The sequence below is a fragment of the Dipodomys spectabilis genome, unplaced genomic scaffold (genome assembly GCF_019054845.1).
Source record: "Dipodomys spectabilis isolate Male_0828 unplaced genomic scaffold, ASM1905484v1 ptg000019l, whole genome shotgun sequence".
NCBI classification, from domain to species: domain Eukaryota; kingdom Metazoa; phylum Chordata; class Mammalia; order Rodentia; family Heteromyidae; genus Dipodomys; species Dipodomys spectabilis.
Window position 1 is genome coordinate 15,380,001 of NW_024870696.1, and position 13,851 is coordinate 15,393,851.

Genomic DNA, 13,851 nt, shown 5'->3' on the forward strand with positions numbered 1-13,851 from the left:
TTCACTTCTTAACACATATAGAAGTCCTAAAAATGGATGGCCTTTTTTTTCTCATTCTCTTCTCCCTTCCTCCTCTTCTTTCTTTTTATTCTCTTCCCTCTCTCCCCTGGTTTTCTCTCCTCTTTCCTTTTCCTCTTTGTTTTCCTTTCCTGCACCTGTATTTCCTTTTTCTTCTTCTTTGAAAAGACTGTCACTGGAAGTGTGGCAAGACCATGAGGTCTTGAGTTTAGAAAGCTTGTCCTTGTACTAAAGAAGTCTAGAAGCCAGACTTAGACCATGTCACTGGGTGACAGCACAGGGAAAACAGAGAACCTAGGATCTTCTGGCTTTCCCTCTGGCGTCCGAGGAACAGCTGTGGGCTCAGGCTTACTTCCCTCAGCTAGAAAACAGGAGTTTTGTGCTGCAGCACCTAGGTGTTAAGGCATCAGAGTGGTGAGGACGAAGGGTACAGAAACGGCTCTGCCTAACGCATTCACATCCAGTTGTCCCTCTTGCTTCAAAATGTTTTATTATTGCTATTCATTTGCAAACATGTTGCTGCAAGCAATTGACACAGCAATTGCTCCAGTGTTGCAGACACCAGCACCAAGTGTCAGGGAGGCTGGGTAGTGTGCTCCACATCCAATGGGGGGTCAGGGGTTCTCAGGCCAGCCTCTCCACCTGCTGGCCCACCACTGCTGGGGAGACTTGCTGCCCAGCCATGAGTCCTGGTGTCTTCAGCAAACTCCTGGTGTCTTGATTTGGGTAAGGACTTCTTTTGTGTACTCCTATGACTGAGCTCCTATGACCATGCCCTCTCCAGTATCATTCATTGTAATTTTCAGAGAAGCAGTGTCAAGTGCTGCCTAGGAGCTTGTTTGGAGCCTCTCCTTAACCCTTTTGACCAAGACATGGCATCTAACTCACTCTCCCCACCCCCTTCCTGTGAGGGTGCTAGCTTTCTCTAGTTTGAGAACCGAAGTCCTAAAGGAAGCTCTTTATAATAAGTAGAGACTGGCAATCTAAATCCTGCCACTTCATCTGGTCTGCAACTTCAAGTCACAGGGTGAGCTTTCAAAAGAATCATTAATGGCTGGGGCCTAGTCTGGCCTCTGACCTCCAAATTCTGAGGTAGTTGATCTGGGCAACCTGAGACTTAGAATTTTGAAAAGTTCCTATATAAGATTCTAACCTGAAGCTGAGAACCAGTGATCTAAGTGCATGTGAAGGGAGCCAACTGCACTATGTAGGAAAGGTGAGGTAGAAATCCAAAAGTCACTCTGCACACCATCTTTACAATAAAATTTAAAAAAAGTCCAAAAGTGGCGCACACTTTGACAAGGAATGGAAAAAGAAAAAAAGGCTACCATGAAGAATTATATGCTTAAAAATAGACGAGAGATTACTTGAGTTAGATACTATTTATTGGCACTGCCTCATTCCCAGATTTCAATTAGGCTGGAAATCTCATTTACCTTCTCGAGGAACAGTTCTGAGTTGCTGTGGGTTAGTGTTACAGGAAAATCCTATTTATTGCTTCAAAACAGAGCGTCACTCTGAGACATAGTCATCATTTGATATGTTCCCATAACTGTCTTTTCTCCTTGCTGTGGGTTCAGCTAGAGGAAGCAGGAACTGTACTTGTTGGATGGGGATCCCTGAAGAAGTTATCCCGCAGTCAGTTAGCTTTAAAAATGGTCAGGAGGCAAGCAGGCACCAGTGGCTCAGGCCTGTAATCCTAGCCACTCAGGAGGCTGAGATCTGAAAGGTTGCAGTTCAAAGCCAGCTGGGGCAGGAAAGTCCCACTAAAAAAAAACAACTAAAGGGACAGCACCTAGGTCTTGAGCTTAAAAAAAAAGGGGGGTCAATTACTATTTTACCCAACTATGCAAACAGAATATAAACCTCTTGCCAAAGTGATGATAGGGGTGGGGGCTGGGAGGCAGGCTAGGGGAGCAGTTTTTTTTTTTTGGGTTGGGTCGTGGGGCCTGGGCACTGTCCCTCAGCTCTTCAGCTCGAGGCTAGCACTCTACCACTTGAGCCACAGCGCCACTTCCGGCTTTTTTCTTTTTGCTTATGTGGTGCTGAGGAATCAAACCCAGGGCCTCGTGCATGCAAGGCAAGTGCTCTGCCACTGAGCCACCTTCCCAGCCCCATAGGGGAGCAGTTTTAATTCAAGTAAAAGCAAGGGCCCCCATGGAACCTATATTATCAGGTGCAGTCACCTTTTTTTTTGGGGGGGGGGGGGTCTGGTCGTGGGGCCTGAACTCTGGCCTGGGCGCTGTCCCTCAGCTCTTCAGCTCAAGACTAGCGCTCTACCACTTGAGCCACAGCGCCACTTCCAGCTTTTTTCTTTTTGCTTATGTGGTGCTGAGGAATCGAACCCAGGACCTCAGGCATGCAAGGCGAGCGCTCTACCACTGAGCCACCTTCCCAGCCTATCTTAATCTTCACTAGATCAGTCTCCATTCAAATCATGCCAGACATACTGTGGACTTCTTAGGTTGTCTAACTCAAAATTCCTGGGAGACATGAAATGGTTACATAGCCCTTTCTCTTATAAAAAGGAAATTGCAGCCCAGGAATTAACTGTTAAACATGATTCAGGTTGTATAAAATAAGGCTGGCAACTAGAGGACTTACTGTCTGGCCAGGGACCACCAGCTGAATCTATAGTTTGTTGTTTGCAAATCTCTTCCATATCTAATGGAAAAGGGTCCTGTTTTCACATTAAAACCTTGTAGTAGTTGCTGGCAACAAAAATAGCAACTTGTTTGCATGTAAGTTGTTGCAAAAGAAAGACAGATGCTGATCCTTTCTGAACCAAACTGACAAGCTTGGCTTTGACAAATTGTTACTTTTCTGCCCTCAGAGAGCAAGTTGGGTTCATTTCAATTCCACTGTGCACCAGCCAGGCAGTGTCCACAGCTCCTGCCTTAGCTGATTCAGAAGCCTGCATTTTATTTTTATTTTCTACCAGTCCTGGGGCTTGAATTCAGGGCCTGAGCACAGTCCCTGAGCTTCTTTTTGCTCAAGGCTAGTACTGTAACAATTTGAACCACAGCACCACCTCCAGCTTTTTCTGTTCATGTGGTACTGAAGAATGGAACCCAGGGCTTCATGCATGCTAGGCAAGCACTAACACAAAGCCACATTCCCAGCCCTGAGAAGCTTGCATTTTAAATACTCTTGCCCCCCACCACCACATTCTAACCCAGATGGGTAAATTATTACTTTTAATAATATATAAATTGAAGATTTCTCCCCCAACCCTTCCAGTACTGGGGATTGAAGCCAGAATCTCCGGCTTGCCAGGAAGGTGCTCGACAACCTGAACAGTACCTTCTTGTTTGCGTTTTGTTTCTGAGATGGGTATTGTCTCACTAACTTTGCCTGAGCTGGCCTTGAACTCATGATCCTTCTGCCTTAGCCTACCTAGTATTTGGGATTACAGGGGTATGTCATTACACTGGGGCTTTTTCTCCACAGCGAGCAAATGTTCAGAGCAACATGTATTACACCTCTTATGGTGGGTGCTGCTGCTAACATCTTACAAGGTCACATTTATTGCTTTGCTCATTCTTACTTTCTTACTGTGGCAAAATAACACTTTCCCATGCTCACAACTTCAGTGTAAAGCTCCGTGGTTTTAAACATTTATTGTGCTGTGTAATCAGCCCCACTATCCGTTTCTCTAACTCCTCTCATCTTATTAAGCTGAGATTCTATGCTTATTAAACAGTGATTCCCCAGTTCCCTCTCCTCTAGCTCCTGGCAATCACTGTTTTACTGACTACTTAAGTCCCTTAGAAAGCAGAATACTGAACTTGGACTGGATTTCCTTGGCACAACATCCTCAAGGTTTATCCATGTTGTGGCATTTACCAGCCTTTTCTTCCTCAGACCTAGTTAATATCCATCATAGGTATACACCACACTTCACCAACTCATTCACTTAGCTTCTCTTCAGATTTCCTAAGCACATTGTTTGAAGCTGGATATACCAATAGTTCCTTATGACCTTATTTTCAATTCTTTTGGGTATAAAAACTTAGAACTGCTAGATTATGTGGCAGTTTTTAGAGTAACTGCCATACTGTTTTACCAGGATGTAAAATTTTACATACATAGCTACCATTTTTCATTCCCCGTTTCTACCAACAGTATACAAAAGTTCCCCAAATTTCTCATATTCTCATCAACGTTCACTATTTTTTAGAAGTCACCTTAATGAAAGTGATGTAGTATCTGGTTTGAAGTCTTTTTTTTTTTTTGGTTGGTCGTGGGGCTTGAACTCTGGGCCTGGGCGTGGTCCCTCAGCTCTCCAGCTCAAGGCGAGCGCTCTACCACTTGAGCTACAGCACCACTTCCAGTTTTCTGGTGGTTTATTGGAGATAGGAGTCTCATGGTCTCTCCTGCCCGGGCTGGCTTTGAATGGCAATCCTCAGATCTCAGCCTCCTGAGTAGCTAGGATTACAGGTGTGAGCCACCAGTGCCCGGCTTTAAGTCTTCAACTCTGGAATGATTGGTGATGCAGAATATCACCAGGTGAGCAGGCAAGCTGAATGAGTATAAGGCCTTGAGTTCAATTTCTGGTATTGGCAGAAACAAAACATTTCGCCATCACTGTGGACTTATCTCTAAGCTTTCTGTTCTGTTCTATTGGTTTAGGTTTGTCTTTATGCTAGTATAATAAAGCTTTGATTACAGTATAGTTAGTGTCAAGATGTTTTGATCTCTTTTCCAAGATTGCTTTGGCTATTTGTGAGTGGGTCTCTTGAGATTCTATACAAATTTTAGGAAGGGTTTCCTATTTTTGTGAAACAAATTTGTAATTTTGGTAGGGATTGCACTAAATCTGTTGATGGCTTTGGATAGTTCCAACTCATGAACACTCAGCAGTTCCCATTTATTTGTCTTTCTTTTCAGCAATAATAGCTTTTAGCTTTCCCCTCAGCTCTTATTATTTTTGGTACTTTTGTAAGTTAAATTATTTGCTTTTGAAATTGCTAGTACTTAGAAATATGACTTTTGACTTTTTAAAAATGCCAGTCTTAGAGCTTGAACTCAGGCCTTGGGTGCTACCCGAGCTGCTTATGCTCAAGGCGGCTTTTTCGGTGGTACAGTGGAGATAAAAGCTTCACTCTTTCCTGCCTGAGCTGTCTTCATACCAGGATCTCAGGCTGGGCACTGGTGCCTCATGCTTGTAATCCTAGCCTACTCAGGAGGCTGAGATCTGAGTGGTTTATTAAATATGGATTCTGTGCCTCATTTAAGCTTTTCTATTTGTAGCTTAATACATGTATGATTCATTCTGGAAAAATGTCCCTTGCACACCTAAAATGTGTATGTTGTTGTTGGGTAAAATTTTATTATATCAAATTAATTTATCTTCTGTTTATTCTGCCCATTACAGGAAGTAGATAAGTATTGGACATAGATCAATCTATGTTCCACCTAGAATTCTGTACTATCTTCCATTATATATTTCAAAATATATTTGGTTGTAAGGCACATGTTTTTCTAATCTTACTATACCAAACCTTTTCTGCACAGTGCCCCCTTCCTCCCACCTCTTGTAGTACTGGAGTTTGAATTTAATACCTCATGGCTTGCTAGGTGGATATTCTACTGCTGAGCCACGCCTGCCTCCAGCACTTTTTTTTTTTTTTTTAGTAAGGCCTTGCTCCCAGCCTAGGCCATGATCTGCCTATTTTATGTTTCATACAGAAGCTAGGATAACAGGCACATGCCACCATATCCACACTTAGTTGACAAGGGGTCTCGTGAATCTTTCTGCCCAGGTTAGCCTTGGATTTCAATCCTCCCTCTCATCCTTCAAGTAGCAAGGATTACAGGCCACTTAATGGTACTTTATCACTTGACCCATCTTTTCACATATCGCTTTAATGTCTTGTAATTTTTTTGATTTAAAGGATTTGACTGACAGTAACATAAAACTCTTTCGGTTACTATTCGTATGAAAATTCTTATTGTTCCATTTCCAGCCTATTTGTCTTTCTGGTATGAAGTGTTGCTTAATTATGTGTTTATGACTTGCTGGTATGAAGTCTTATTTAATCATGTGTTTACCCACTGCCTTTTGACTAGGAAGGTGAATCCACCTATAAAGGCATTTGCTTTCTTTTTTCTTTCTTTTCCTTTTTTGTTTTTTGGTTGGTCCTGTGGCTTGAACTCTGGGCCTGGGTGCTTTCCCTGAGCTCCTTTTGCTCAAGAGTAGCACTCCACCACTTGAGCTACAGGGTCACAGCTTTTTCTGTGCTTTAATTGGAGATAAGTCTCACAGACTGGGATGGCTTTGAACCATGAGTAGCTAGCAGGTGTGAACCCCCAGTGCCCAGCTGTAAAATTCTTCTATAGTCACAGAAATCACTGGAGTCTGGTGGGATCCTGTGCCTCATGTAAGCTTTTTAGCATTTAACACTTACTGGATGGTATACGTTCTTCCAGTTGCTGAGGGCACAAGAATGAAACATGGGTAAATCCATACACACAATTACACTCCCAGAATCATTTTCCATGGCTGGGTTGATTTTGATGTTCTAACTCAGGGAATGAAAACATAAGCACTGGAGAATATATACCACTTTGGTAGATATATTCAAAGCCAACGAATCAAAGAGAAATGAGAGAAGGCAAGGAAAGTGAGAAAAACCAAATATTTAAAATTAGAACTAAAGGATGAAACAGCTAATTTTCAGCTTTTAGTAGTTAAGTCCAAATAAAGATGAAAACATGATGTTTCTCTTCCTCAAATTTGGAGGCATTGTGTTTATTACAGTAAATGTGTCCAAAATTCCCTCCTCAGCCCCTAGGTTTTGAGGTTTGAATTCAGGACCTGGTGCTTGCTTAGATGGTGCTTCGCCTTGCTTCTTGTGGGTTTGAAGAAATCTCTCAAACTTTTCTGCCCAGATTGGCTTTGTACCATCTTCTGTATTTCAGCCTCCTGAGTAGAATTACACATGCAACTGATTTTTAAAAATGTTAAGAATAGCGATGTGACTTATTTTCATCTTTCAGGAAAATACTAGGGTGTACTATATGAAATTGCCATTTTATAGGCCAACGTGGTTAAATACTAACAATCTCATATAGCTTATCTTGTATGTTAGCTAAATAATTTTGACATCTGAAATGACTTACTGTTGCTTTAATACTTTTGTGACTAGAATATATGTGATAGTCTTAAGTTGTCTTTAGAGAGGTAGAAAATCAAAAAGCCTCTAGAGCCTGAGGCAGAAAGAATTTCAGCTAGGGTTACAGAACAAAGACAGTGGTTTATTAAATACAGAGTGGGGAGTTGGGCAGGTGGACATCCAACTTTCACTCTGTAGATTTTTTGTATTACTTGAATGTTTCTGGAAAGGAAGAGTTCAAACATAAACGCTTTCCTAGAGTCAAGATCAACATAGTGAAGTTATGGGATGTAACTCAATTACACAAGGCAGAGTCTGAGTCCTGGTGCTACTGACATTTCAGTAATCCTACTGCAGGATGCCCATCAGCATCCCTTGCCTCTAGAGGAACCTTCTCTCAGTTATGACAACCAGGTATCTCTAGACACTGACAAATTACGAACAAGTGGCATTCAGAAAGAAATTTAATTACTTGCTGGCACTTTAGATTTTTGCACATTCTGTGGCTGAGTATTATAATTACTATTGGCATTTGATGACCAGTGGTAGCTGGGTGTAAATGACCACTCATTTTCTGCCTAAAAGTGTAAACATGCTCCCACAAAAAGAAACTGGGGTTTAAATCAAAGGCAGAAAATTCCTCTTATACACACACTCTTTTGAGAATGAGTAAATTCTTTGACATACTATATATAGTTGCATTTAACCTAGTATTGCTCTGGAATCCCAGACAAATTAAGACAAGAAAAATAGGTAAGATTAAACATTGGAAGAAACTATTGTTCTTGTGACTTAATTCCAACAAAATCTATTAACTAAAATTTTTTCTTTTTTTTTTTTGTTTTGATTTGTGGTATTGGAGTTTAACTCAGGACCTCAAATTTGCTTGGCTGACAATCTACCACTTAAGTCCATGGCATCAGCACAACCTGGTTATTTTGGAAATGAAGTCTGACTTAATTTTCTGCCCAGATTGACTTCAAACTGTGGTCCTCTACATCTCAGCCTTCTGAGTAACTAGGCCTAGACTATTAATGTACCATGTGACAAGGCACATTCTCACCATGGGTTTCATAAGAATAAAATTTACTCAGACAGATCCCGTACCAGCAATCAATCCTTCTTGACTACTTTTGAGAGGGAAAATAATAATCAATTTAAAATTGGTTTGCACTTTAAAAATTAATGATAAATTAGCCTGGTACAGGTGGCTCATGCCTGTAATACTAACTTAGCTAACTAAAGGTGGCTAAAATCTGATGAAGCCAGATTTAGCAGGGAAGTCTTTGAAACATTATCTCTAACCACCCAAAAGCCAGTAGTGGAGCTGTTGCTCAAGTGATAGAGTACTAACCTTGACGGGGGTGGGATGGGGAAGGAAAGCTCAGGGATAGCACCCAGGTCTTGAGTTTGAGCCCCTGGACTGACACACACAAAAAGTTAATTATGGTAACAAAACATCTTCACACAATCTATAATTTTAAGTGATTTATTTCAATAGATTAGAAATATTTTTTTCAGAAAACTTCTTAGATTCATTTAAAGTTAGCTTATGCAAACACACTGAAGATCACACATTCACATTTTCATATTAAAAGGAAAAGAGAGGAACCAAGTTGCACATCACTCCAGGAGGTCATAGTGCAATTGAGTGCTTCATCATTAGAGTACCTCAAGTTAACTGCGATAAAGAATAAAAATGGCTTGTGTTTTAGTAAAACACATTGGGTACTTTATCCCTACTGGTTTTGCTCTCCTTTAGATTATATTGTGAACCAGATTCCCTTTCCCTTGCAAGATACTTTGGTAGGCTGATAAACAACAAATGTCAACAATTAAGGTGTTCAAACACTTTGAGAGTTTAGTGACTTACCAGCTATTTTATCTATTATATTAATAATTACAGGACTATTTTGTGAGCAGTTCTAGTAGGTGGCTTTTTTGGAGGAAACAATATTTGTTACCTTTTATGCAAAACAGTTCCTATTTGTGATTTCTTCATTTTTCTATTAAGAAATCAAAAGTTCCATTCCAAAGCACACGCTCTGTATTCTCATAACCCCACCACTGCTTTGCAGTCTGAATAACTAGAATCAAGATTTAAATTCTGCTAATAAGCCTCAAGGACTACTTAACCCTATCATTTGAGCTTCAACACCATTTATGTCTACCTGTCTACAGTGGAACACATGACCTTTATAAAGAATGTGAACATAGCATCCTAACTCAAACAAATAACAGAAGCTTCTAATACTTTTAGAGAAGCAATATTCCCAAACTTTGCTTCTATCAAGAAAGATAGTTTAGTCTTTTATATACTTACAGGCTTTATCACTTTCTTGCCATAGTTATTTTCAAGTAAACAGTAACTGGTAAGTTAAGTGATACCTTATCCATAAGAACAAACTAAATTTCATTTTTGGCCACCAAAGGGCATCATTCCAAGATTTCAGTAGCTCTAATAAAATAAGCTCCAACAAATTCTACTCTTCTAGGGATTTTGTAAAGGGCTTTTTCATTACAACTATAACAAAATAAAAATGAACTGAGATGAATGAATGCTCTTCAAAGTTATTTTTTCAGAGTGCTTATCTAATGGTTGATTTGAGTGGATTTACTTTATATCTCTTGTCCAGAAAGAAAAGAGCACAGGGAGAGTGTTTATTTGAAAAAGACCTCAAGAACCAAGGGCGACAGCCACAAATACCCAGAGATATCAGTACAGACTACCTTAGACTTGCTGGCAGAGAGAGAGTCAGCATACTCCTGAGGTAAAGGGGCAAATGATCACTGTCATACTCAATGCTCTAAAAATTGGTCTTCAAACTGCTAAGGCACTGATCAAATTTCTCCAGACTACAACTAGAGATGCAGGTGAAAGGAAATTGCTTTCAGTGGAAGGGTTTTAAGCACAGATCTTTTTCTTTAGAACCCTCTAAACAGAAAAGAGTCTCTTTAGACACAAGCCATTTTTTAGGGGAGGAAAACTAAAGGTACTTAAATCATTTTGAGAAGGTTTACATGGAAAGAAATTAAGTCACCAGTGGGATTTAATAACTGTATCTCAATTTTAGAAAAAAAATCTCAGAATATATAACTGTGAAATCATAAAAAGTTTGAAAGAACTTATAAAAGAAAAAAACAAACTCCTAAAAGGTCACTAAAAGAAGCCAAACAAACCTCATCACTTGCTTGGTATCGGGCAACAGTAGTACTATTCTACCAAATACAGTCAGTATTTATCTTTCAAAAAGGGATCCAATTAGAAGCATTTGAGGCAAAAGACTTCTTTTTATTCAAGATTATCTTATATTAAGTAACACTGATATCCCCTGTTGGCGTAAGATACATGGTGGTTTAAACAAATACTAGTTTTAAAGGAATATGCCTCAAAACCAGGAAGGTATCAACAGTCAATCTATAGTCTTAAAAAGCCAATGGGTTAAATCTACTATTAGTATTGATTTCGAAATAGAATGATGCTGATCAATTTTATTTTCAGTAATAAATGTATATAGCTTACAGATTTAACCTTAGAGGGGGATAACACTTATGCTAAAGTCATTAGTAAAGTAAATGCTAGTAATTCTGAGATTGGCTCATCTCAGAGGGCTGAATTTCAAGTAACATAGATATGCTAGACTGTAAACATTTCTCCCAGTCTTTTTTCTTCTATAGTAATAGCGCTTCTTGTGCTCTTTTGTAAATCTTCTAGAAGATTGAAAAGCCATTTATAAAACTGTTGCAAGTATAAGCACCCCAATTCTGGACATAAAACCTAATATCAACACTCTATTCAGAAGGTTGTGCAATAGTTGTATAGAATTTTTCACACAGGAAAAAGTTGTCCTTGAAGCACATGCTGAGAGAGAATTAAAAAAAAAAAAAAACACTCAAGATTGTTTGGATCCCTTTTTGTAATGCTTAAGCAGCATTTATAAACTGAAGAAAATGGAAAAGGAAGATGTGTTTGATCAATTCAATTCTTGTAACTTTGAGGTTATAATGAAAGATATTCTGAAAAATAAAACCTGAAAACAGAGGGGGTATGAAACAAAGCAGTGCTTTAGGAAGATCATTACGTAGTTTATTTTGTATGCACACTTACCACACCAGCGTATGACATGCTAATCAATATGTTCATAAACTAGCTATTTAAATTACAACTAAATTCTGAGTAATTTCCTCTTACCTAGGAAATTTTGAACTTCTGGGTCACTAATTTTCAGCTTAAGGCAGAAAAAGATTTATCTTTCAAGTAGTAAGCTACTGAAAATATTTAATATAATTTGATGACTTACATTTTGTGAATTATAGAGTTAAAAAAACCCCTCACATACACTAATTCATTTCTCACTGGTTTCAATGTTTCAAATGATGAAATAATCTTAGAATGTAATAGCTAATCTTTTGAATAAGTAAATTTAACAAGAGAAAATGAAGATTCCTATCAAACTGTTAGTTTAATCTATGGACTGGTTAACCAAATTTGAACAGTATTTTTACTCTATAAAGCAACTATTAATGTTTATAGTTTGAAAATGTCAAACACATCTTCCATCTTAGTGCTTGCTCTTTGGCAAAACTGTGTGATGTCACCTCTCACTTTCAGTTACCTATCTCTATAGATATGGTTAACTTACAATGTATCTACACCTTAGCTTATTCATGACAAAAAAATCCACAGGGTTCTAAATTCACAATATTTTATAAAAAGCATATATACTATCAAAACATTATTTCTAAAAATAATAATCAAATTAAGGAACTTTTAAAAATGTAAAACAAAAGAAAGATGTACAAGGTCTACACAGTAATACTGCTGGCTATGCAGATGGTGTCTTTCTATGTGTACCCAACATGGGTTAAGCTTAGATCACTGACTGAAAAATCATTCAGCATAGGCAACATTTACCCTCTCCAGCCTATCTCACTAAAACCTGGAAACAGTGTATTTCTAATTGTTATACGAGAAACATATTTGAACTCTTTAAACCAAAAATACAGAAAGTTCTCATGTTTTTCTTTGGACACAGTTTTAGCTAATTATTGTATATGCAGTATCTTCTACTTAAGTTTAATGGACTTGAGGCTAAAATACTTGCAATTTTTAAAAAAGTATGCAAATTTCATGTGAGACTGAAAATAACACAAGTCTATTAGCAGGTATTAGTCAAAAAACATTCTTACTCTGGGCCATTAGTAAAATTTATGATGCCTTACAAATCTGTAACATTCAACATAGAATCTTTATTCAAGAGTTATTTCTTGTTAAAAAATCCCAAGGTATCTCACCTTCAAGACTTCTTAAGGTCAATACTTATTTTAGAAATTAAAATGCACTATTGCATAGACTAACTCTCTCAAAATGGCTTGGGTCAATTACAGAAAAATAAGGTTTATGTCAGAGACCTATAGTAAGCTTTCAGAAAAATGGTGAGTTACATAAGAAGGAAAGGGCTAAAATTCCTAGAACCTCAAATTCAGCCTTTATCCTTATGATTATTTTGTCTTAAGGTAAAATACATATATGAAGTATCTTTTAAACAAATAGGTCTTGACTTTCATACTGAACAAAAATGAATAAAAAAATAACTCTGGCATTATGCACAATAAACACTGTAAAAGAAAGTATCCTGGCAAAATATCAGTATCACCCTTGATGTTTAAAAAAAAAAACTGTGATTAAAAGAGATAATTCGATTAACTTGAAAAAATTCTAGTTATTCTAAGATCTCAGGAAACTTTAGTTTGGGGTTATAGTTTTCTATTAAGCAGATCTATGGCTGAACAATGACTTCATAAATGAAACTAAGCATTAACCTTAGTTAGAAGCAACCATGTGTTCTGGAGCCTACTTAAAAATACTCTGGCGTATGAACACTCAGCTTTTGTGTCTCCTGTGGAAATAATGTTCCCTAACAGTTTAAAAAGATCTTCCCTCATTCAACACAAAACAAACAAGCCCCTTATCCCAACCAAACCCTGATAACTCACATGACTTACTAACATTTCCCATTTCTATACTCTTGCAGTGCGAAAACAAAGGAGAATGCACACACTATAGGTGGGCTGCTGGTATAGTCCCTACTAAATTAAATGTGTCAGCTGCAGTTCAAAACCAGCTCCTCATATAATCCCTAAGAAATGTTTTTCCTTTTTAAAGTGTATCTAAAAAGGTGGTTCCCCCTCCAAAATTATTACAAAATTAAAAGAAATGCAACTTAGCTACAATCTACTCCAAGCACAGCACCGCCAGAAGATTCACACACACTATTTGGTGTTTCATGTTGGTTTTCCTTTCATTCTTTTAAGGCAGTGGTTTCCACAAGTCAGTTTGAGTTAAGAAGCATGGTTTATGGCAGTTTTTTTTTTTTTTTTTTTGCAACTCCAAATTGTTCTCTGGGAATATTTCACTTCATTCCCTGAAATTAGTGCTCTTTTGGTTCAGAACTCCAAAGGCTGATGCAGCTCAGGGCTCTGCCTGGCACAGGATGGTTTGCAGCTGGCGCTGTTTCCTCAGGTCCTAATGGTTTACCTTCACTTTCTCTTAGGCTTTTACTCGAAAGTCATCAAGTTCGTAGGAACCTAAAAAAATTAACCAATTACAAAGTGCATTAAAAACCTTTCCTTGTCATTTAGGCAAGCCCAAATCTTTTAGACTTGAATATTACTCAAGAGGAATTTCAGTATTTACAATTAATAAGACATATTA

General features: G+C 38.3%; 1 protein-coding gene across 2 annotated transcripts in view; it reads right to left on the minus strand.

Annotated features, from left to right (window-relative positions):
* Positions 1-8,611: 8,611 nt before the first annotated feature.
* Positions 8,612-13,851, minus strand: part of Ralgps2 (Ral GEF with PH domain and SH3 binding motif 2) — a 136,689-nt gene continuing 131,449 nt past the window's right edge. For both annotated transcript variants that reach the window (XM_042674682.1, XM_042674681.1), the window contains one exon: positions 8,612-13,724. In XM_042674682.1, coding sequence (XP_042530616.1) covers positions 13,695-13,724 — 30 coding nt within the window. In that variant the 3' untranslated portion in view covers positions 8,612-13,694. The remainder of the gene's footprint in view (positions 13,725-13,851) is intronic.